The 23,532-nt window shown below is 45.0% G+C and overlaps 1 protein-coding gene across 5 annotated transcripts in view; it reads left to right on the top strand.

Annotated features, from left to right (window-relative positions):
• LOC135548549 (cell adhesion molecule DSCAM-like) overlaps window positions 1-23,532 on the top strand; it is a 142,450-nt gene that overhangs the window by 81,741 nt on the left and 37,177 nt on the right. For 3 of the 5 annotated variants that reach the window (XM_064978279.1, XM_064978282.1, XM_064978278.1), the window contains exons 4-12: window positions 4,594-4,740; window positions 4,965-5,243; window positions 5,418-5,693; window positions 6,698-6,994; window positions 9,265-9,540; window positions 15,850-16,128; window positions 16,921-16,962; window positions 17,268-17,387; window positions 18,041-18,220. In XM_064978279.1, coding sequence (XP_064834351.1) covers window positions 4,594-4,740; window positions 4,965-5,243; window positions 5,418-5,693; window positions 6,698-6,994; window positions 9,265-9,540; window positions 15,850-16,128; window positions 16,921-16,962; window positions 17,268-17,387; window positions 18,041-18,220 — 1,896 coding nt within the window. The remainder of the gene's footprint in view (window positions 1-4,593; window positions 4,741-4,964; window positions 5,244-5,417; window positions 5,694-6,697; window positions 6,995-9,264; window positions 9,541-15,849; window positions 16,129-16,920; window positions 16,963-17,267; window positions 17,388-18,040; window positions 18,221-23,532) is intronic. The other 2 variants (XM_064978281.1, XM_064978280.1) reach the window with 1 other exon arrangement.

The raw sequence follows: 23,532 nt of genomic DNA, 5'->3' as shown, positions 1-23,532 counted from the left end.
GATGGGGATTCTAAAGCTGATGGTGAAGGACATGTTTTGTTTCCAAGGCAACTCGTTGGAGGGAGCATACGACGTCGCGCTATATACAGAAGAAAAACACGATGATATCCTGAGAAGGGCAAGAGCAGTGGGAGGTGAGAGGCCGATGTGCCACTACGAAATATCAAGCCTGGCGAAGAATAACTTTAGGGTTGTAACTGTCAACATTTACAACCCTTACGTTAAGGACGAAGAGGTGAGGGCTTTTCTGGGGAGATACATGGATAACGTCTCCTCAGCTAGGCACCTCAAAGACTCCCTTGGGTTTTGGAATGGGAGGAGAGGTTTCCAGGCCCTCCTCAGGGAGGACCCAAAGGGACATGGTGGCTACCTCCATCCTCCTGCTATGTTCTCCCTTGGGGCTGACAGGGGGACGTTGTTTTATGCACGTCAGCCCCCATTTTGCAGGCGCTGTAGCAGTGCAGGCGCCATTGCTAGGCTAATGGTTGCCATGGTCTGGTAGAAAATGGACGGTCCTACATGGCGTAACTCCAGGGGGGTTGAGCGGAGGCTCGATTATATTTTTGTACCCAGGTATTTGGGTAAGTTGTCTGGGCGGCTGTTGCCTGTTTTCTTTTCGGATCACGACGGGGTGCTCCTGCAGGTAGGGTCGCCAGTCTGTCTCTTTGGTAAGGGGTACTGGAAGCTAGATCGGGATGTGCTGGAGGAGCAGGCTTTTGTTGACGGGTTTTATGGTTTCGTTAGGAGGCTTGAGGGCCTCCGGTCCATGTGCGAGGGGGTGTTAGAGTGGTGGGAATTAGTTAAGGTGAGGATTAGGGCTTTTATAATAGGGTATTGCAAGAGGGAAAAAAGGGAGGAGAGGAGGGAGGTGGATCGTATCCAAAGGTTAATTGAACTCGAATACGAGGCAGGCAACCTCGGCGGGTCGTTTGACTGGGAGAGATCCACAACCCTAAAGGCGCAGCTCAGGGAGTTGCAGGAGCGGAAGGCTCGAGCTTTCCTGGAGCGTGCGCATAGTGGCTTTCTAGAACATAATGAGACTTGTTCTGCTATGTTCTTTAAGTTGGTTAGGGCAAGACAGAGTAGGAAGGTAATGCATGGTGTTAGGGAAGAAAATGGTAGTATAGTTAGAGAACCAGAGGATATGGTCAGGGTGACAACTGATCATTTCCAAGGTTTATTTAAGGAAAGGGAAATAGATGTAGAGCAGGGAAATGTGTTTTTAGAACACTTGTCCAGGCGGTTGCCGGAGGACATTAGAGAAGTGATGGAGGCCCAGATCTCACTAGAAGAGGTTGAGAGCGCTCTTAGGAGGATGGGAAAAGGGAAGGTGCCTGGGATGGATGGGCTGCCGGCTGAGTTTTATCTCAAGTTTTGGGGTATACTTGGACCAGTGGTCCTCGAAGTCTTGAAGGCCATCCTTAAGACGGGGGTCCCGGGGGGATCAATGGCTGTTGGTGTGCTGTCACTTTTATATAAGAAGGGGGAAGTAACAGACCTTGGCAACTGGCGGCCGTTGACCATGCTGTGTGTAGATTACAAGCTACTTGCAAAGGTTTTAGCAGACCGGTTGCGCACAGCCCTTCCCTACGTCGTTCATGAGGATCAGACGTGCGGGGTAGAGGGCCGCTCTATTAGATGGAACCTACAGTTAATCAGGGACTCCATCGCTTGGGTTGAAGATAGAGGACTGCCTTTTATGGTAGCAGCGCTAGATCAGGCGAAAGCCTTCGATCGCGTGAATAGATCCTTTTTATTCAGAGTGTTAGGTCGATTAGGATTTGGGGAGAAGTTTATAGGATGGATTCGTACATTATATGTCGGAGCGGGGTGCCGAGTTAGTGTAAATAGTCACTTGGGTGACGTTTTTGACCTCTCGTCTGGGGTCAGGCAGGGGTGCCCACTCTCGGCTCTCCTCTTCGTTCTGTACATGGAGCCTCTGGGGGCTGCCATTAGGGCAGACACAGGGGTGGAAGGTTTGCTGATCCCTGGAAGTGGGGGACTGCGTGTTAAGATGACGCAGTACGCCGACGACACTTCCTTGCTGTTGTGCAAGGACTCGTGCCTGACAAGGTCCCTTGCCATCTTTGGGGATTTCACTCGAGCGTCGGGAGCAGTTCTGAACCATGCAAAGTCTTTCGGAAGATGGCGCGGTAGAACGGATGTGCCTGGGGGGTTATCTCTCTGTGAAGGGGCCCTGAGGATTCTCGGGGTCCATTTTGAGACCTCCGGCTCAGCGACGCTAAACTGGAACATGCGTATCGCAGTGGTACAGAGGAAGCTAGCAATGTGGACAGCTAGGTATTTGTCTTTTATGGGCAAAGTCCTGGTCCTAAAGGTGGATGTGTTGCCGTCGCTTTTGTATTTGGCATACATCTACCCATTGCCCGCTTGTCTGAGGAGGCCTCTAGTGAGGCTTGTGTTTCAGTTTATGTGGAGTGGCAGGTATGAGTGGGTCGCCAGGGCACGCATGATCTGTCCCATCGGGGAGGGAGGTAGGGGGGTACCACATTTTCCCCTCAAGCTGGACACAATTTTTGTTTCTTTCTTGTTAACGGAGCTTGCTCAGCCAGTGATACACCCGTCCGGTTACCTCCTGCGGGTATTTTTCTCGTATCAGGCAAGAAGCATAATGGTGTGGTCTAATACGGGTCCTCGGGCGGAACAGCTGCCGTGGCACTTTGGTCATGCGGCCAAGTGGCTGCGTGCGCACCCTGAGGTTGAAGTTGCCTGAGTAGGTTTAGATCATAGGCACCTGTACGAGGAGGTCAGAAAGGCAGAGAGTCCGGCGCCTGTAGTAGGCATCTCGGAAGTGGTCTGGGAGGGAGTGCAGGTGCGGGGTCTGGACAACAGGCTCAAGGACCTGAATTGGTTGAGCCTTCATAAGTGTTTGCCGGTACGTTCCATCTTGTACCGGTATAGTTTAGTGCAATCCCCCACCTGTCCAAGATCCTCTTGTGGCAGGGAGGAGACTGTGCGCCATGTCTTTTTGGACTGTGCCTTTGCCGGAGTAGTATGGGCTAGGGCACGGGTGTTGTTAGGTTTGGTAAAAGGGGATTTTGTATTGACGTGGGCCAGGTTAGAGAGGGGTGTAGGGAGAGCGAGAGGGACGGATAGGGACAGGTTTCTGCTCTGGCTTCTCATGAGTCTCTTTAAACGGGGGCTGTGGGAAGCAAGGCTGAACATGGAGAAGACAGGGAGAGATTGGGGGGTGGAAGGGATAGTGAGGAGAGTGGAAGGAGATTTGAGGGGGAGGATGAAGAGGGAGGAGAGGAAGTGGGGGCAGCATGCTGCTCGGGAGAGGTGGAAGGGGGGTTTAGGGCTGGGTGTCATTTAGATTTGTAAGAGGATAGATTAGGGACGGGGAGATAGGGAAAGGTATTTTGTAAGGTGACGGAGAGGGAAGATGCTCCCCTGAGGTTTTGTTTGGGGTTTATGTTTAGTTTAATTCAATTAGTTTAATTAAAAATACCATTATTTGAGTATGTATGTAATGAGTTGTAAAGAATGAATGGTATTGAAGATAATAAATTATTTTTTATAAAAAAAAATAAAAAAATAAAAAACAGGCTGTTTAGGTTTTTCACGTTCCGTTTGTTGTTTTTGTTATTTTATGTATCGTCATTTGTCTATTAAAAACATGAATAACCAACACGCTCGCTGCATTTCGGTCCGACTCTCTTTCGACAAACGAAGAACGTCGTAACAAGTATGTCTCATTACTCCTTTTTCCCTTTCTATATCAAATAGAAAATGGGGTCAAAGTAGTGTAGATTGTTGCAGTGCTGTAATGGGTTTTCTGTTTTACAGACAGTATTCAATAAGAGGTGTAGGTCACTGTTCCAGTTCTCATAGCTTCAACACTGACTGGCATAGATGGGAAGGAAATGGGAGGTACTGTGCACATGCCATTCGCAACCCCATCCTAAACAGCATCCTCCATCATCTCTGTCTGAGGAATATCCTCCCAGCTCCTGCTAAGACAGCTCCGGCAGCTATCAGGCATTAGTCCTCCTAAACGTTGACGACCTCCCCCCATTTCCAGTTTCCCCGTGAATTAGCATGATATTAGCACATCCGACCTGAGCTGCGCCGCGGTGCCATATCAAAGCGCTGTGTGATCTCTGTCCCTGGATCTCTCTGCTTTAGTCTGAAAGAGAGAGAGTTCCGCCAGAGAGAGAGAGAGAGAGCAGAGCGATGAGCTATGTGATAACGAGCGGTGTTAGACTGCCACAACACACAGCCGTGTCACATTCCCTCTCAGATGTGTTCAGCTAAATGGGCTGGAGCAGATGCTCAGTGTCTGGAGTCTCGTCGCCTGGCACATCACAGAAGACAACTCTGCAAATATTTACCAAGCCGCATGGATATTCTATATCAAGTTTTGCTATGGCTGTTTTTAGTGTTTTTATTTGTTGAATCATATCTGTACATGCAGGATGATTCTGATACCACTCTGTTGTGAATGAAAAAGAAAAAGAAAGCATATATGCCACACAGCTGTATGGTTGTACAGTATGTTGCTCCTGAGCTACATAAGCAGGTTGAATGCTGCATATGTCTAACGATTAGCTGTGTCTTGTTATGTTGCAGCGCCTCGGTTCCTCATCACCTCCACGGGAGCCCTGTACATCTTGGACGTGCAAAATGAGGACGGATTGTATAACTACAGGTGTATGACACGCCACCGCTACACAGGAGAGACCAGGCAGAGCAACAGCGCACGCCTCTTTGTGTCAGGTATGCAGAGGGACACTACAGCTTGGATATGAGTCTGTTGTGCAAGTTTGAGTGCCAATGATAGCCTGGAATACACTCTGAATATCACTAGGTTTCACCATTGTTTCACTTCACCCCTTCAATCTGGACCTGCTCCAAGCTAGTCAACTGAGTATTGCTAACAATGCATACTTTTGACCAAAATATTGCATTTCTCTCACCTTTGTCCATTGCTCGTCCCTCAGACCCCTCCAACTCGGGGCCGGTCATCCTGGATGGTTTTGAGCGTCGCGAGGTGATGACATCACACCGGGTGGAGCTGCCGTGCAAGGCGTCTGGTCACCCGGCCCCGAAGTACCGCTGGCTGAAGGACAACCGTCCGCTAGAGCCAGACAGCCGCTTCAGGCAGAGTGTGACGGGCCTGTTGATAGAGAGGGCGCAGCCCAGCGACAAGGGAAGCTATGTGTGTGAAGTGTGGAACAGCTATGGCAACGCAGAGGTGGTGGGAAGGCTGCAGGTCAAAGGTCAGTAATAGACTGTGTGCAGCATGTTGTGCTAAATGTACAGTATATTTGTTGTTCATCTGTTAATTGTATATTTGAAATACTGTTCAGAGTTGGATACTGTTCAAAGTTCATACATTTCTAGCTGATATACAGTATGACGCATTGACAATAAGCTCCCTCTCCCTCTTCCAGAGCCCCTGAAGGCAGTGGTTAGCCCGAGGAAGGTGAAAGGCAGCGTGGGTAGCCAGGTGTCTCTGTCGTGCAGCGTGAGTGGCTCGGAGGAGTACGACCTGTCCTGGTACCGGAATGGAGAAATTATATACCCTGGCAACAGTGTTCGTATGACTGGCAACAACCGGGAGAACCTGGTCATGGCTGGGATGGCTAAGAGTGATGGAGGAGCCTACCAGTGCTTCGCTAGGAAAGGCAAGATGTCCGCCCAGGACTTTGTCCAGGTCATTCTGGAAGGTCAGTATTCTCAGTGGATGTCTGTGTGGTCAGGGGGTTAACAATGTTACTTTCAATCGCAGCAGAAAACCTGTGTGTTTTTGTTTTTGGGTAGTTGTGTGTTTTTAGTGTGTATGTGCATGTGAGCATTGTGTGACCATGCATCTGTATGTGAGTGTGTGCTTGCCTGCATGTGTTTTTTTGTGTGACTGCAGAATGGGGAACACCAACCATTGATCAGGTGTCTGTGTGTGAGTGCTAATGAGGGCTGCAGTAAAGCCCTGCCACAGCCCCTATGATTAGATTATCTGAACAAGCCTCACATTGCTCGCATGGCCTGAACTCTGTTGCTGTGGCAACTGTCTCCCATGGCCATGGACCAATATAAAGAGGGTATTGATAATCTATAATGAGGAGGAGGAGGAAGAGGAAGAGGAGGGGGGAGGAGGAGTAGGAACAATTCCAAATCCTCTCCACTGAGATTTACAGTATTAGAGTGAATGGACACTGTATGTGCTCATCATGATCCTTTGATGCATGTGACTTGAGGTCAACAGTTTTTTTTATCCCTGATTTACTGTATCTGGCAAAGAGACAATGTAATGAATTTTCCTTTTATAAACTAGATATACTAGACATATATCTAGGATCAGTTGACCCAAACCTAATCATCACCTTGACCTTAAAGGAAAATTCCACCCAAAAACTATCTTTTGTTATTTGTTTCATTAGTCCATTGTTGATATAATCCCAAAATGTTTTGCTTGTCAGCAATCAAGTTTTCAAGATATGTAACTTTCAAAATACAGAAATATGACCCGAATGACAAGCAAAACATTTGGGGAATATATCAACAATGGACCAATGAAACAAATAACAAAAAATACTGTAGTTTTGGGGTGGCATTTTCCTTTAAGGCGGATAAAATGCAGCTGACTTTAGATTGGTATCTAGATCTACTAGAAAAAAAGTATCTTTAACTCGAACCCACCTCCCATCTTGTCTCCCTCTCCCCCTCTCTCCAGACGGCACGCCCAAGATAATATCTTCCTTCAGTGAGAAAGTGTTTGGAACCAACGAGTTTGTGTCACTGTTCTGCACGGTGAAAGGCACACCAGAGCCCAGGGTGATGTGGACGCTGGACGACGATCCGGTCATCAGGGACTCCCGCCACCGCATCGGCCACTACACAGACCAGGAGGGCCATGTGATCAGCCACCTGAACATCAGCCAGACAACAGGGCCAGACGGGGGTGTCTACCGGTGCATCTGCAACAATTCGGCCGGGGCGGTCTCCTACCAGGCGCGAATAAACGTAAGAGGTGCTTGTCAGATCAGCTCCTCCAAAACAATTACATTTTACACATTTATGAATTATGAATTAATTTGTTGTTGTTGTTGTTGTTGTTTTTCCTGATGCATGTGTTTTTTTCCGAAGATCCTTTGAGAGTGCCTGACTAACCTCTTTCGAACTTGTTTCAGTGTCTCCTTGTTGTTTGAGTGTTCTGTGTGTGTTGTGTCTTAGATGTGTGTTAGTTGTGAGTTCTGTGTGTGTTGTCTGTTAAATGTGTGTTCTGTGCGTGTTGTGTGTTATTTGTGCGTTAGTTGTGTGTTAGTTGTGTGTTCTGTGTTAGTTGTGTGTTCTGTCTGTGTTGTGTGTTATTTGTGTGTTAGTTGTGTGTTCAGTGTATGTTGTGTGTTAGTTGTGTGTTCTGTGTGTGTTGTGTGTTAATTGTGTGTTCTGTGTTCGTTGTGTGTTAGTTGTATGTTCTGTGTGTGTTGTGTGTTAGTTGTGTGTTCAGTGTGTGGTGTGTGTTAGTTGTGTGTTCTGTGTTAGCTGTGTGTTTTGTGTGTTCAGTGTGTGTTGTGTGTTAGTGTGTGTTGTGTGTGTGTTGTGTGTTAGTTGTGTGTTCTGTGTATGCTGTGTGTTTAGTTGTGAGACATTTTTTGTTTCTTTCCTTCTTGTTTTGTTTACGTACTGTATGTCACAAATATGTGTATGTGTGTACATGTGTGTCTGTGTTTTTGTACATGTGTCTGTGTGTGAGTGTGTTCTATCTGGTCTGTTTTCCCCTACGGTCGTTCTGTCTGTGTCGATGTGTGTAACTTTGTGTCAACTAGCTCCCCTGTCTGTCTGTATCCATCTTTTTCCTTTTGATTTAATTTCCTATTCAAAACATGCCAGATTATCCTAGGGGCTCGTATAGTGCTGCGATCATCACTCACTGGTGTCAGCGGTAACTTCTCTAATGCCCTACTCCCTACCTAACATTCACTGATGGCTTTATATTGGGACGCCATTAAGTTGATTTACACTAGCACTAGCATTTGACTGAGGAGCAATCTACACTCAGCAGGGAGGTGCCGGGCAGCTCTATAGCCAGCTACTGTAAGACTGACTGTCACCATGGTTACTAGGGGTATATCTAGAGACTCCAGGCCCTTCATCCTCCACTCAATGCTAATTCATTACCTTATAAAGGCTCAAAACAGAGAAGGATAGGACATCCGTATTAGATATTGGATAACTCATTTTGATGGTTTTCCCACTGGAAAGCACAATAATGTAGCTAAGCATGGGCTTAGTGAGGGGATGCTAAAGTCTCCAGTTCAGTAGGTTAGCTAGCCTAGCGCAGAAGAGAGCGGAGCTGAGCAGAGTGTCCATGTCTTCTGAATGCAGCCTGAGCGTAGAAGATAAATATCCACAGGTGGCATAGCAGAGACAGTGTAATGACTGTTTCTCACATTGTTTGCTTCTTAATCATGCTAAAGAGAGTAGCAACGTGGATGCCTTTACAGTGCGCTAGAGGTGCACACCACCACAGATTTAGTTCAACTGTTCTACCTAGCTACAGCACCTAACTCTAGATTTGTACCTTTCTGTAAAGTGTTAGTTTTCCTATGGCTACTATAGGCAATACAGGATGGATTGGGTAACTGTCATCTATCTACAGTATGTTAAATATCCTAATAGTCAGTCAGTATCCCTGGTAAGGTCTGTATTATAGAGCTGTGTTGGTTACATGCTGTTGGTTTTCCAGCAGTGTGAGAGAACGAGCAAGGGGAACATGAGTAATGCTTTTGATAATATGTTCATAAGTGGAGAGTGGGAACATTGGGCTCTAATGCTTGTCAAATGCAATCATGCCTGGCGTCTAGCAGGTGCTAGAACAGTGTGATAATATTCACTTCACCTCGGAGAGTTTAAAATAGGAAAGTAGGTACACGCCCTCTGGAACACTCAGCTATGGATCGGTCCCAGGGACGAGGAACTAGGGTGATTTTATATTACTATTATTCAATGAGATTTATGTAAATTATTGCCTTTTATTTCCTAATTACAGGAAAAAGAGGTGTTGATATTATACTAATAGTAGGATATTGTAGTCATGGCACTTAGCAAGTCCCAATGGAGTATAGTATTTTAATATGCTTTAAAATCTCCAATAAATGTTGTCCTTGTCTTTCAGAATGAATCCCTGTCTGTCTCCATGGTTTCTGACACACTTAAACATCTCAAACTTCTAAAGTTTCACATTTCTCAGCCTCAAAATCATTTTAAGAGAGGTATTTCTCTTCTGTCTCCATTAAGGGCCTGCCAGCATACGACCAATGAAAAACCTCACCGCCATTGCTGGGCGGGACATGTACATTCACTGCCGCGTCATTGGCTACCCGTACTACTCCATCAAATGGCACAAAGACGCCAACTTGCTCCCCTATAACCACCGGCAGCGGGCATTTGAGAACAATGGCACGCTAAAGCTGTATGATGTACAGAAGGATGTGGATGAGGGAGAGTACACGTGTAGCGTGCTGGTCTCACCTTCTCTCTCCACCAGCCAAAGTGTGCACGTCAGTGTGAAAGGTACAGTATGCACTCAAACCTTTAACCTACTCAGTTAAAGATATAAACCAGGGGTCCCAACCTGTAGAGCTATCTGAGGGCTTTATGCTATGTTCATAACCAAGTAGCAAGGTGGTAATTACCAGTTGTGAGGTTGGCATCTAGAATAGGCTACCTGTCACCCCTCTAACACACATGATTCTACTCATGATCTACTCAGAAGGACCTTGATTTGATGAATCAAGTGTGTTAGAGCCTCTTGTATAGGCACTTTACAGATATATGCCAAAATCAGTAAAAGGTATGGCTCTTACAATCAAATAAAATTGTATTTTTCACATGCTTTGTAAACAACAGGTGTAGACTGACAGTGAAATGCTTACTTACAGTGCCTTGCAAAAGTATTCATCCCCCTTGACGTTGTTTCTATTTTGTTGAATTACGACCTGTAATTTAAATGTATTCACCCCCTTTGTTATGAAGCCCCTGAATAAGATCTGGTGCAACCAATTACTTTCAGAAGTCACATAATTAGTTAAATAAAGTCCACCTGTGTGCAATCTAAGTGTCACGTGATCTGTCACATGATTTCAGTATATATACACCTGTTCTGAAAGGCCCCAGTGTCTGCAACACCACAAAGCAAGGGGCGCCATCAGCAAGCGGCACCATGAAGACCAAGGAGCTCTCCAAACAGGTCAGAGACAACGCTGTGGAGAAGTACAGATCATAGGTTATAAAAAATATCCAGAACTTTGAACATCCCACGGAACACCATTAAATCCATTATAAAAAGGTGGAAAGAGTATAGCACCACAACAAACCTGCCAAGAGAGGGCCGCACACCAAAGCTAATGGACCAGGCAAGGAGGGCATTAATCAGAAAGGCAAAAAAGAGACCAAAGATAACCCTGAAGGAGCTGCAAAACCTCACAGCAGATATTGGAGTATCTGTCCATAGGACCACTTTAAGCCATACACTCCACAGAGCTGGGCTTTATGAAATAGTGGCCAGAAAAAAAACATTGCTTAAAGAAAAAAATAAGCAAACACGTTTGATGTTCGCCAAAAGGCATGTGGGAGACTCCACAAACAAATGGAAGAAGGTACTCTGGTCAGAAAATTGAGCTTTTTGGCCATCAAAGAAAATGCTGTCTGGTGCAAACCCAACACCTCTCATCACCCCGAGAGCACCATCCCCACAGTGAAGCATGGTGGTGGCAGCATCATGCTGTGGGGATGTCCTTCATCGAAAGGGACTGGGAAACTGGTCAGAATTTAAGGAATGATCTTTAAGTCATACCACAGCGAAATATAGGGAAAATCTTGAGGGAAACCTGTTTCAGTCTTCCAGAGATTTGAGACAAGGATGGAGTTTCACCTTCCAGCAGGACAATGACCCTAAGCATACAGCTAAAGCAACACTCGAGTGGTTTAAGGGAAAACATTTAAATGTATTGGAATGGCCTAGCCAAAACCCAGACCTCAATCCAATTGAGAATCTGTAGTATGACTTAAAGATTGCTGTACACCATCAGAACCCATCCAACTTGAAGGAGCTGGAGCAGTTTGTCCTTGGGCAAAATCCCAGTGGCTAGATGTGCCAAGCTTATAGAAACATACCCCACTAGACTTGCAGCTGTAATTGCTGCAAAAGGTGGCTCTACGAACTATTTACTTTGGGGGGGGGTGAATAGGTATGCACGCGTACGTTTTCAGTTTTTTGGTCTTATTTCTTGTTTGTTTCCCAATAAAAAATATTTTGCATCTTCAAAGTGGTATGCATGTTGTGTAAATCAAATGATACAACCCCCCCCCCCCAAAAAAAAATCCATTTTATTTCCAGGTTGTAAGGCAACAAAATAGTAAAAATGCCAAGGGGGGTGAATACTTTCGCAAGCCACTGTACGTGACCTTCCCAACAATGCAGAGACAAGTCTAAAAATAATATTTAAAAAAGTACATGAGGAATAAATACACAATAAGTAACTTGGTTATATAAGGAACCTGGCTATATAGATAGTAAAAAGAGCTCCACCATGTGGTGGTCTCTAATAGAGGTGGTGATTTAGATGTAGGTGCAACTGCCCTGGCATCCCGGTAAGAAGACGGAAATGACCGGTAGGAGACAGGGATGCAATTCACACATTATTTCCACACTCAAGACAGGCACACACACACAGCAAACAGGAAGTGGACTAGGTGGAAGTGTTGTAGTGATAGTGGTTTGTAGGTCAATGACACGCTAACACCAGCGTGTGTTGGGAGAGTACAGGGCTGCAGAAGAAATGGTCAATGGGTTGTGGCCCAGCCGTTGATGTGCAGGGCAGAGGTTTATGCTCCTCACTCTGCCACTGCTTGCTGAAGACTTACCCCGGACTGGGCTAGATTGTGCTTTTATACTTGTCCTGGTCACACCTGCTTACTGGACAGATGTACTGTGGAGATGCAGGTCAGCAGGATCAAAGGTGGTGATGGGCGGTCAAATGTCCTAATCAGAGGTCACTGGTTGTGGCATGTAACTGGAGAGCTCCAGAGATGCAAAAAGAGTAGCCTGTGAACAATGGGATCCCATCCCCCGCCTCTGCAGAGTCATGGAGTCAGGCAGAGTTAGGTAGGCTACTTGTTTCAAGAGTTAGAGAGGGCTATGAGTTAGTTCATGAGAGGGACTGTAAGGTTTTTTTACACATGTGGTACCAGTGCTGAGTTGATGTGCAGGGGTACGAGGTAATTGAGGTAGATATGTGCATATCAAAATCAATCAAATTTTATTGGTCACATACAGATATTTAGCAGATATTATTGCGGGTGTAGCGAAATGCTTGTGTTCCTAGCTACAGCAGTGCAGTAGTATTTAACTGTGCAGTAGTATCTAAATCAATTCACAACAATACACACAAATCTCAAAGTAAAAGAATGGAATTAAGAAATATATAAATATTAGGACGTGCAATGTTGGAGTGGCATTGACTAGAATACATTAGAATACAGTATATACATATAAAATGAGTAAAACAGTATGTAAACATTATTAATAACCTCTCAGGGATAGGCGTCCCGCTTGCGGTGACTTCCGGTGAAACTGGAATTCAAATAAATTCAATTCTGGAATTCAATTCTGGAATTCAATTCTGGAATTCAATTCAAATAAATAATATAAAAATTATGGATATTAAACATTTAGGTACATACCAGTATCTTATATCGGTTGAATGTTTAAATTCTTGTTAATCTACCTGCACAGTCTGATTTACAGTAGCTATTAAAAAGTAAGTATGCCAATGCGATTGTTTGAGGACGGCGCCCCACATCAAAATATATTTCCACCGGCACAGGTTTCATAAATTCACAAATAGCGATTAAATTTTCACTTACTTTTGAAAATCTTCCTCTGTTTTGTCATCCAAAGGATCCCAGCTATAACATGTAGTGTCGTTTTGTTAGATAAAATCCTTCTTTATATCCCAAAAAGTCAGTTTAGTTGGCGCCATCGATTTGATAATCCACTTGTTCAACATGCAGAGAAACTAATCTGAAAATCTACCCCTAAACTTCGTTTCAACAAGTCAAAATATGTTTCTATTTACTCCTCAGATACCCTTAAATGTAATCAAACTATAATATTTCTTACGGAAAGAAGTGTGTTCAATAGGAAACTGATTTTAGCAGGCGCGTCTTGTCGAATTTCCAAGACTGTGTCCCTGTACTAAAACTGATATTTCTCATTCGTTTTGGAAGTTACAAGCCTGAAACCTTGAACATAGACTGCTGACACCATGTGGAAGCCATAGGTATTGCATCCTGGGAGCTATAACATTCTATTGTAAGAGCATGGTCTCTCAAAAACTAAATTCTGGTTGGTTTTTCTATGGATTTTCTCCTACCATATCTATTGTGCTATATTCTCCGAAATTGTTTTAACATTTCTACAAACTTCAAAGTGTTTTCTTTCCAATGGTACCAATGATATGCATATCCTGGCTTCAGGGCCTGAGCAACAGGCAGTTTACTTTGGGCACGTCAGTCAGGCAGAAATTGAGAAAAAAGGGGCCTAGCCCTAAAGTGACCAGTGATCCTTTATTAAAGTGACCAGTGATTCCATGTCTATGTCCATAGGGCAGCAGACTCTAAGGTGCAGGGTTGAGTAACCGAGTGGCAGCCAGCTAGTAACAATGACTAAGTTCAGGGCAGGTTACTGGGTGGAGGCCAGCTAGTGATGGCTATTTAACAGTCTGATGGCTTTGAGATAGTACCTGTTTTTCAGTCTCTCGGTCCCAGCTTTGATGCAGCTTTGATGGGGTGGCAGATAGCATAGTTGTTAGAGAGTTGGGCCAGTAACCGAGAGGTTGCTAGATCGAATCTCTGAGCTGAGAAGGTAAAAATATGTCGTTCTGCCCCTGAACAAGGCAGTTAACCCAGTGTTCCTAGGCTGTCTTTGTAAATAACTGACTTGCCTAGTTAAATAAAGGTTAAATAACTAAATAAAAACTGTACTGACCTTGCCTTCTGGATGATAGTGGGGTGAACAGGCTGTGGCTTGGGTGGTTGATGTCCTTGATGATCTACTACTGTTGTGTAGGGATAAAGTGACTAGGCAACCGGATAGATAATAAACAGTAACAGCAGCGTATGTGATGAGTCAAAAGAGCTAGTGTAAAATGGGTCAATGCAGATAGTCTGGGTAGGTATTTGGTTAAGTATTTAGCATTATTATGGCTTAGGGGTAGAGGCTGTTCAGAGTTCTTGCTGTGCGGTAGCAGAGAGAAATGTCTATGTCTAGGGCCTTCCTCTGCCTGGTATAGAGGTCCTGGATGGCAGCTGTAAAACATTTTGAGTATCTGAGGGCCCATGCCATAACTTTTCTGTTTCCTGAGGGGGAAGAGGTGTTGTCATGCCTTCATCCTGACTGTGTTGGCGTGTGTGGACCATGTTAATTCCTTAGTGATGTGGACACCGAAGAATCTGAAGCTCTCGGCCCTCCGTTTCCTGTAGTCTCCCTCAACGTCTTGCTGACGTGGCACCACACTACCAGGTCACTGACCTCCTCCCTATTGGCTGTCTAATTGTCTTCAGTGATCAACAAACTTAATGATGGTGTTGGAGTCGTGTGCAACCACTCAGTTGTGGGTGAACAGGGAGTATAGGATGGGACTAAGCACAAACACCTGAGGGGCCCCTGTGTTAAGGGTCAGTGTGGTGGATGTGTTGTTACCTACCCTCACCACCTGGGGGCGGCCTGTCAGGAAGTCCAGGATCCAGTTGCAGAGGGAGGTGTTCAGTCCCATGGTCCTTAGTGTAGTGATGAGCTTGGAGGGCACTATGGTGCTGAGCTATGGTCGATGAACAGCCTTCTCACATAGGTGTTCCTCTTGTCCAGGTGTGGAGTGCAATAGATATTGCGTCATCTGTGGATCTGTTGGGGCGGTTTGCGTATTGGACTGGGTCCAGGGTGTCTGGGATGATGGTGCTGATGTCAGCCATGACCAGCCATGACTAACATTGTAAAGAATCCCATCATCAGCTGATCTGAACATTCACAGCCGCTATGCCAGTCTGCCAGTACATTACAGTACATAACCTCAGACGGCTCTCCCCACTGAGCACAGATGTCAATTAAACGTCTATTGCATGTTGGTTCAAGATCATTTAATTGAAATGACATGGAAACAACAATGATTAAATCAGTTTGTGCCCAGTTGGTCTTTCCTCAATAATGGTGCTGCATAATTTGAAGTATCAGAAAGAACGTACCAATCGGAATCCTCTCTCACGGGTCTCGGCGGCGCCGCCACGTTAACATTTGTGCGAGGTGGGGGAAATCACGCAGACTGTGGCCCTAAACAAAGCCCAGAACAACGACATTCCCACTGTACCTAATTTTCCTCTCAGCTGCTTAGCATTCTGAGGCTGCGGAGAGGAGAGGAAAAGAGTGGGAATCCCCAGGAGCCCGTTATTCATACTTTGTTGAGAATTAAATAATTGTTGAATTGTCGTTTATTTCAATGTTATTTTAAATCATGAATTCTTCAAAGCATCTGCTTTGCACCATGGCTATAGTGTCCCCAGAGAGAGAGAGAGACAGAGGAAGAGAGAGTGAGAGAAAGAGGGAACAAGGGAGAGGTAGAGGACAGCCAGCCTCTCCGCAAGGGGAAATGTAATTAATTTCTCTCTCTCATCTGCATCTCCATGGTGTTAAGCCATGCTATTAATACATTTAGAAACTAGATGGGGATGAGGATGGTTGATCTGAACTAACTAAGTTGAATCCTTGCTTTAAGATACAAACATAAATACCCTTTCCATAACTCTACCCGTCTCTTTCTCCTGCAGTTCCCCCCACCATCCATCCCTTCGAGTTCCCTCGTTTCTCTATTGGCCAACGTGTGTTCATTCCGTGCGTGGTGATGTCAGGTGATCAGCCTGTCTTCATCACCTGGCAGAAGGACGGTCGGCCAATCCCGGCCAGCCTCGGCGTAACAATCGACAACATAGACTTCACCAGCTCCCTGCGTATCTCCAACCTGTCTCTCCTGCACAATGGCAACTACACCTGCATCGCACGCAACCAGGCCGCCACCGTGGAACACCAGAGTCAGCTCATCGTCAGGGGTGAGGAGGGGGAGGGAGAGGGGTGAGGAGAGGTGAGGAGGGTAAGGGAGGGGTGAGGAGGGGGGGTGAGGAAGGGGATGGAGACAGGTGAGGAGGGGAGAGAGGTGGGGGAGGTGTGAGGAGGGAGATGGAGAGCGGTGAGGAGGGAGAGGAGTGAGGAGAGAAGAGAGTTGAGGAGGGAGAGGGGTGAGGAGTTGAAGAGAGTTGAGGGGGGAGAGCGGTGAGGGAAGAGAGTTGAGGAGGGAGAGAGGTGAGGAGGGAAGAGAGTTGAGGAGGGAGAGAGGTGAGGGAAGAGAGTTGAGGAGGGAGAGAGGTGAGGGGGGAGAGAGGTGAGGGAAGAGAGGTGAGGAGGGAGAGAGGTGAAGGAAGAGAGTTGAGGGGGGAGAGAGGTGAGGAGGAAAGAGAGTTGAGGAGGGAGAGAGGTGAGGAGGGAAGAGAGTTGAGGAGGGAGAGAGTTGAGGAGAGGAGAGGGGTGAGGAGAGAGAGAGGTGAGGAGGGAGAGAGTTGAGGAGAGGAGAGGGGTGAGGAGAGGAGAGGGGTGAGGAGAGGAGAGGGGTGAGGAGGGAGATATAAACCAGTGAGGAGATGAGAGGGTGAGGAGAGGAGAGGGGTGAGGAGGGAGAGGGTTGGGGGGGAAGATGTGGAGAGGGGTGGGAGGGGGAGGGAGGGAGTTGATGTGGGGAGAGAGGGGGGAGAAGGATTGACACCCCTCAAAGATATGAGTCGAGAACGTATTTGCTAGTTTTTCCAGTATTCTGCAAGAGTAAACTCTCTTCATATGTTCCCCTACAGTTGGAGTGGATCCAAATCAACCTACCACTAGGTCTATGTTGGGTATAGCAAAAGAAAACCTATATGCTAAAACATAATATAACCCTAAACCCAATAGCAGTGTTGCACATTCTGTTTTACTGTAATCTTTTAATGTTGTGATGTGAGATGCCACTTATTCCACTACTGGGCTAATATGCTAACCTACTCGCTAGCATTGGCTCTTCTTGTTTTTCTCACACTTGGTGTGAAAATATAGCATTTCTAATTTGTGCTATTTAAGCCACAAGGTATTACAAACTCAAACTACAACACCATAACAGATTAACCTGTTTTAATGACCTTTTGTCTGTTGCTCTCCCAACCAGTCCCTCCAAAGTTTGTGGTGCAGCCCAAGGACCAGGACGGCATCTATGGAAAAGCTGTGATCCTCAACTGCTCTGCAGAGGGATACCCCGTCCCTACCATAGTGTGGAAGCACTCCAAAGGTAAATAGGCCAAAATATAAAAGAATTGTGTTCAGTAGAGAGTTAATGTTTTGACATGGAGTGAAACAGGGAGGTACTGCATGAACCTGTCCAAATCGAACACAGATGTTCCGTTTCCATTTCGAAACGTTTGGCTACAGTGTGCACTACTGAGCATGACCCAGGATTAATTAAAAGCTATTCTTCTCCCTTCTGACCACTATGATGATATGTTTACACACTTGGTTCATGATTGAGGATAAATACCCTTCTGTAACTGTGCATCTTCCATTTCTACTCCTTTGACTATCTTGCTGAATTGCATAAACACAACATTGTCCTACGGCAAGCTTTTTTATTAAAGAGCATCTGTTTATGAGAGCCAACACAGCAGACACAGTGTCCACAGCCTTAAGGTGGAATTGTGAAAGCTCAGCGCTGCAACTCTAAACAAATGTAAAGAGGAAGAAGGGGAAGGCAACATCTTCTCAGGTTACCGTAAATGAGGAAATGGAAATGTACTGTAGTTTTTGTTACTGCAAAACATCCATCCATTATGTAATAATTCTTCATAATTTGGTCATAAACTATGCAAGAGGTGTTTTTAATACATCTTACATCTTCCCCTCCTCCTCTCTCTACCTCCCTCCACCTCTCCCTCTCTCCCTCTCTAGGTGCGGGTGTTCCCCAGTTCCAGCCTATAGCCTTGAACTCGGGCTTCCGTATCCAGGTTCTGGTCAACGGCTCTCTGCTCATCAAACATGTGCTGGAGGAGGACAGCGGCTACTACCTGTGTAAGGTCAGCAATGACGTGGGAGCTGATGTCAGCAAGTCCATGTACCTCAACGTCAAAAGTAAGTAATCTGTCATGGCTGTATTTTTATTTTATTTTTAATTTTACCATTATTTCACTAGGCAAGTCAGTTAAGAACAAATTCTTATTTTCAATGACGGCCTAGGAACAGTGGGTTAACTGCCTGTTCAGAGGCAGTTATCAGCTCGGGGATTTGAACTCTAACCACTAGGCTACCCTGCCGCTGGACTTCAGTGTCAAATGGAAGACCCCCCCCATCCTGAAATGTATGTGTTCTCCAATGTAATTTAAAACAAATAATCATCCAAACTCAGTGTCAAAAGTAAGATTCCTCTTCCAGTCAGAATTATGTACCTTAACCTCTTAAAGGGGGGTAACATATGGAATTGTTTTAAGAAATGATACCACGGATCATTTCAATATTTTATTTGAAGTTTAGGACCCCTTTTGGTATCAATTAGTTATATTTTGGTATTATTTGATAAAATGTTGAATTTGACCTTTACTATCATAGCCCAAAGAAAATAATTGAATAACACAATCATAAATGGCAAAAAAGACAGTCAAATGCATAAAGGAATAGGGTATTGAAGTGTGCCCTTTATCTTGGATATATAAGAAAGCTCAGGATATATTTGAGTTTTTTTGGACATATACTTAACCCGTTATTTTTGTTGCCACAAAACTACCTCCATACTTCCATTCATTTGTATGGGTTACCTTCAGACAAGTCCTGTCGTAGAGCACAAAACTACCTCCATACTTCCATTCATTTGTATGGGTTACCTTCAGACAAGTCCTGTCGTAGAGCACAAAACTACCTCCATACTTCCATTCATTTGTATGGGTTACTTTCAGACAAGTCCTGTCGTAGAGCACAAAACTACCTCCATACTTCCATTCATTTGTATGGGTTACCTTCAGACAAGTCCTGTCGTAGAGCACAAAACTACTTCCATACTTCCATTCATTTGTATGGGTTACCTTCAGACAAGTCCTGTCGTAGAGCACAAAACTACCTCCATACTTCCATTCATTTGTATGGGTTACCTTTAGATGAGTCAAAACGGAGCAAAACAGAGAGAGAGAGTCTCCCCTTTCCATAGTGGGGTCATAATAGTTTGTAGGCCAAACCGTTTGGACGCTACAGATGTTTTTGTGAGAAGACTGATTTTCGGGTGTCACATGCTCTGACAAACACCGCTGTAGCTCGGCCACCTTCACCGCAGATGGCCGACATAGGCAGATGAGACGCAACCCATGAGAGGCAAACCAGGCAAAAAACCTGATATCTCTTTTATTATGTTACATAGATTGACGCACGGTGCGTTAATAGACTCTTAATTAAAAATGGCATGCATGTGGGAGCAGAGGATTGAAAGAAGTAAGGAGAGCTTGGAGAGATCTCACATTTGATTGCTTTCGTTATCCAATAACAACTGCTTTAATTTTACTTGCTGGACAAGAATATAGTATCATGCATTCAATTTATATTATATCATCCATAAGAAATAATTCCCCAGATATTTGGGGGAGATTATGTAATATTTGAAAGGGGCTGAAGGTCCTGAAAAAAATCTAATTCATTTAATTCAATTTAATTTTACTTGGATGGATGGAACTGGCTCTAGAGGTGGGTGATGGGCACAACACCACATCATGTCACTACCAATCAAATCCCAGTGGTTAGACTGGGAGACACACAATGATGGGAGATGGAGGGAGGAGGGAAAGAGGTAGGAGAGATGGAGACAGGTAGACAGGGCAGGGGAAATTATATTGTATCAGAATTTAAATACAGTTAAATATTAAACACACACAAATAAGACCGAGGGAGAAAGACAGGAAGAGAAGACAGGGGGAAATAGGAAGCAGAAGAGGAGGAGGAGGAGGAGGAGGAGGAGAAAGACAGACACACAGAAGAGCAGCCTATAGAGGGGAGGGGAGAGAGAGGAGGGGAAGACAAGGGAGTCCACCCCCCCCCCCCCCCTCCCGGCCCTCTTTTCCACATGGCAGCCTCTGCCTGCATACAGAGTTCAGAGCCTAATGGAGGGGAGCTAAGTCCATGGCCACTCAGCGGATAAACGCCTGTGTTTCTCTGAGAGAAAAAGAGAGCGACGGAGACTGGAAACGCTGCATGGTTGCTTTTGTGGGATATGTTCAGGCAGAAAGATACAGGGCCATGGTAGTGGTGGTGTGGTGGTGGCACCACACTGGTGGCCTCTCTGTCACAGAGCACCGTGACACCAGTCACTTAACATTTAGCCATTTAACGCAACAAACACTACCCAGCACTATACTGGACCACCCCAATGTGGCTCTTTGACATCCCTAGCACCCCATTCCCACACATGGAAACTCATTCCAGCACAGACCACTAACATGACAAAATCAAAACAGAAATGGATGCTCGGGAAGACTCCATAAAAAGGCTCTCATGAATGTCTCTATTGAGAGCCAACATGTAGCCCAGTGCTTCCCCATGGGTCTCCCTTTAGATGTTAAAGTCTATGATTATACTATAAGTTGTTGCTGTAGATTTTTCCAATAGGAACACCTCCCTCTTCAGGTGAAAAAAGGAAACTGTCGAAAAAGTGAGGCCAGACTATTGTTTTCATCTTTCATGTTGAAGGAGTTCCCATTTGATGTTGAATAGACTATGTAAACTGCACTAATTTGTCATATGAAGGAGGAACTGATGATTGTCCTAAATCAACATAAACATTTTTAGCCAAAGTTTCTGGGTAAATCAGGTTCTTAGTGTGTCTGGGAGGTGTGTGTTGCTTATGTGTACAGTTGCAGTCGGACGTTTACATACACCTTAGCCAAATACATTTAAACTCAGTTTAACCCTAACCCTGTCTTAGGTCAGTTAGGATCACCACTTTATTTTAAGAATGTGAAATGTCAGAATAATAGTAGAGAGAATGAGTTATTTCAGCTTTTATTCCTTTCATCACATTCCCAGTGGGTCAGAAGTTTACAAACACTCAATTAGTATTTGATAGCATTGCCTTTAAATTGTTTAACTTGGATCAAATGTTTTGGGTAGCCTTCCATAATTTTCACACAATAAGTTGGCTGAATTTTGGCCCATTCCTCCTGACAGAGCTGGTGTAACTGAGTCAGGTATGTAGGCCTCCTTGCTCGCACAAGCTTTTTGGAATTGAGGTCAGGGCTTTGTGATGGCCACTCCAATACCTTGACTTTGTTGTCCTTAAACCATTTTGCCACAACTTTGGAAATATGCTTGGGGTCATTGTCCATTTGGAAGACCCATTTTCGACCAAGCTTTAACTTTTTGACTGATGTCTTGAGATGTTGCTTCAATATATCCACATAATTTTCCTGCCTCATGATGCCATCTATTTTGTGAAGTGCACAAGAATGTCCTGTAGCAAAGCACCCTCACAACATGATGCTGCATCCTTCGTGCTTCACGGTTGGGATGGTGTTCTTCGGCTTGCAAGCCTCCCCCTTTTTCTTCCAAACATGAACATGGTCATTATGGCCAAACAGTTCTATTTTTGTTTCATCAGACTAGAGGACATTTCTCCAAAAAGTATGATCTTTGTCCCCATGTGCAGTTGCAAAACGTAGTCTGGCTTTTTTATGGTGGTTTTTGGAGCAGTGGCTTCTTCCTTGCTGAGCAGCCTTTCAGGTTATGTCGATGTAGGTCTCATTTTACTGTGGATATAGATTATTTTGTACCTGTTTCCTCCAGCATCTTCACAAGGTCCTTTGCTGTTGTTCTGGGATTGATTTGCACTTTTCGCACCAAAGTACATTCATCTCTAGGAGACAGAACGTGTCTCCTTCCTGAGAGGTATGACGGCTGCCTGGTCCCATGGTGTTTATACTTGCATACTATTGTTTGTACAGATGAACGTGGTACCTTCAGGCATTTGGAAATTGCTCCCAATGATGAACCAGACTTGTGGAGATCTTCAATTTTTATCTGAGGTCTTGGCTGATTTCTTTTGATTTTCCCATGATGTTAAGCAAAGAGGCACTGAGTTTGAAGGTAGGCCTTGAAATACATCCACAGGTACACCTCCAATTGACTCAAATTATGTCAATTAGCCTATCAGAAGCTTCTAAAGCCATGACATCATTTTCTGGAATTTCCAAGCTGTTTAAGCACAATCAACTTAGTGTATGTAAACTTCTGACCCACTGGAATTGTGATACAGTGAATTATAAGTGAAATAATCTGTCTGTAAACAATTGTTGGAAAAAAATTACTTGTGTTATGCACAAAGTAGATGTCCTATAGTTTGTTAACAAGAAACTTGTGGAGTGGTTGAAAAACGAGATGTGATGATTCCAAACTAAGTGTATGTAATCTTCCGACTTCAACTGTACGTGTATGTTTGTGTACGTGTATGTCCTTGTGCGTGTGTGTATCTCTGTACGTGGCATGTGTGTGTGTGTGATCTCCTGCTGCACTCCTAAGGCTGGGCTGGGTGCCCATGTAATTCCAGTCACACAGTGTGGGAGCTTATACCCTTGTAGCTGTTATCTGGTCAGAGCAGAGTGTCTGTCTGTCTGTCTGTCTGTCTGTCTGTCGCAGCCAAATACTGCTACCTCATGACTAGCTCTCTGTCTGTCTGTCTGTCTGTCTGTCTGTCTGTCTGTCTGTCTGTCTGTCTGTCTGTCTGTCTGTCTGTCTGTCTGTCTGTCTGTCTGTCTGTCTGTCTGTCTGTCTGTCTGTCTTTCTGTCTGTCTGTCTGAATCACTCATGTAATACTCTCACACAATTCCTCAAAAATACACACACAGTACATGTACCAGGACTCGTACACTTACGAACAAGCACATACACACTCATATGGATAAACACAATTATCCACTGTACACCAGTGGAGGCTGCTGAGGGGAGAGCGGCTCATAATAACAGCTGGAACTGAGGAAATGGAACGGCATCAAACATTGAAACCATGAGTTTGATGTATTTGATACCATTCCACCGACTCCACTCCAGTCAGTACCAGAAGCCCGTCCTTCCCAATTAAGGTGCCACCAAACTCCTGTGCACTACACACTTAAAGCCTTACATCTAGACACACACAGCAGAGTACCCACAGGAGTGGGAGATTTTCATCGCTGTGTAAATTTTTGGGACATAGGCTGCTCAGTATTGTCTGCACGCACACACACACACACACACACACAAACACACACACACACACACACACAGTCAGATGTCCCTCTGCGTTGTGTGTGTGTGCGTGCGTGCTTGTATGTGTCTGTGTGTGAGCCTGTGTGTTCTCCCTTAGGTTGAGCTGGTCTCCCGGATCAGGTTGTTGTTTTGATCATCGTGCGGTTGGATCGGGGCGATCGGGTGTTGGT

The sequence above is a fragment of the Oncorhynchus masou genome, chromosome 11 (genome assembly GCF_036934945.1).
Source record: "Oncorhynchus masou masou isolate Uvic2021 chromosome 11, UVic_Omas_1.1, whole genome shotgun sequence".
Taxonomy (NCBI): Eukaryota; Metazoa; Chordata; class Actinopteri; order Salmoniformes; family Salmonidae; genus Oncorhynchus; species Oncorhynchus masou.
Note: the sequence above shows the minus strand (reverse complement) of the source record. Positions and strands in the feature narration are given on the sequence as shown.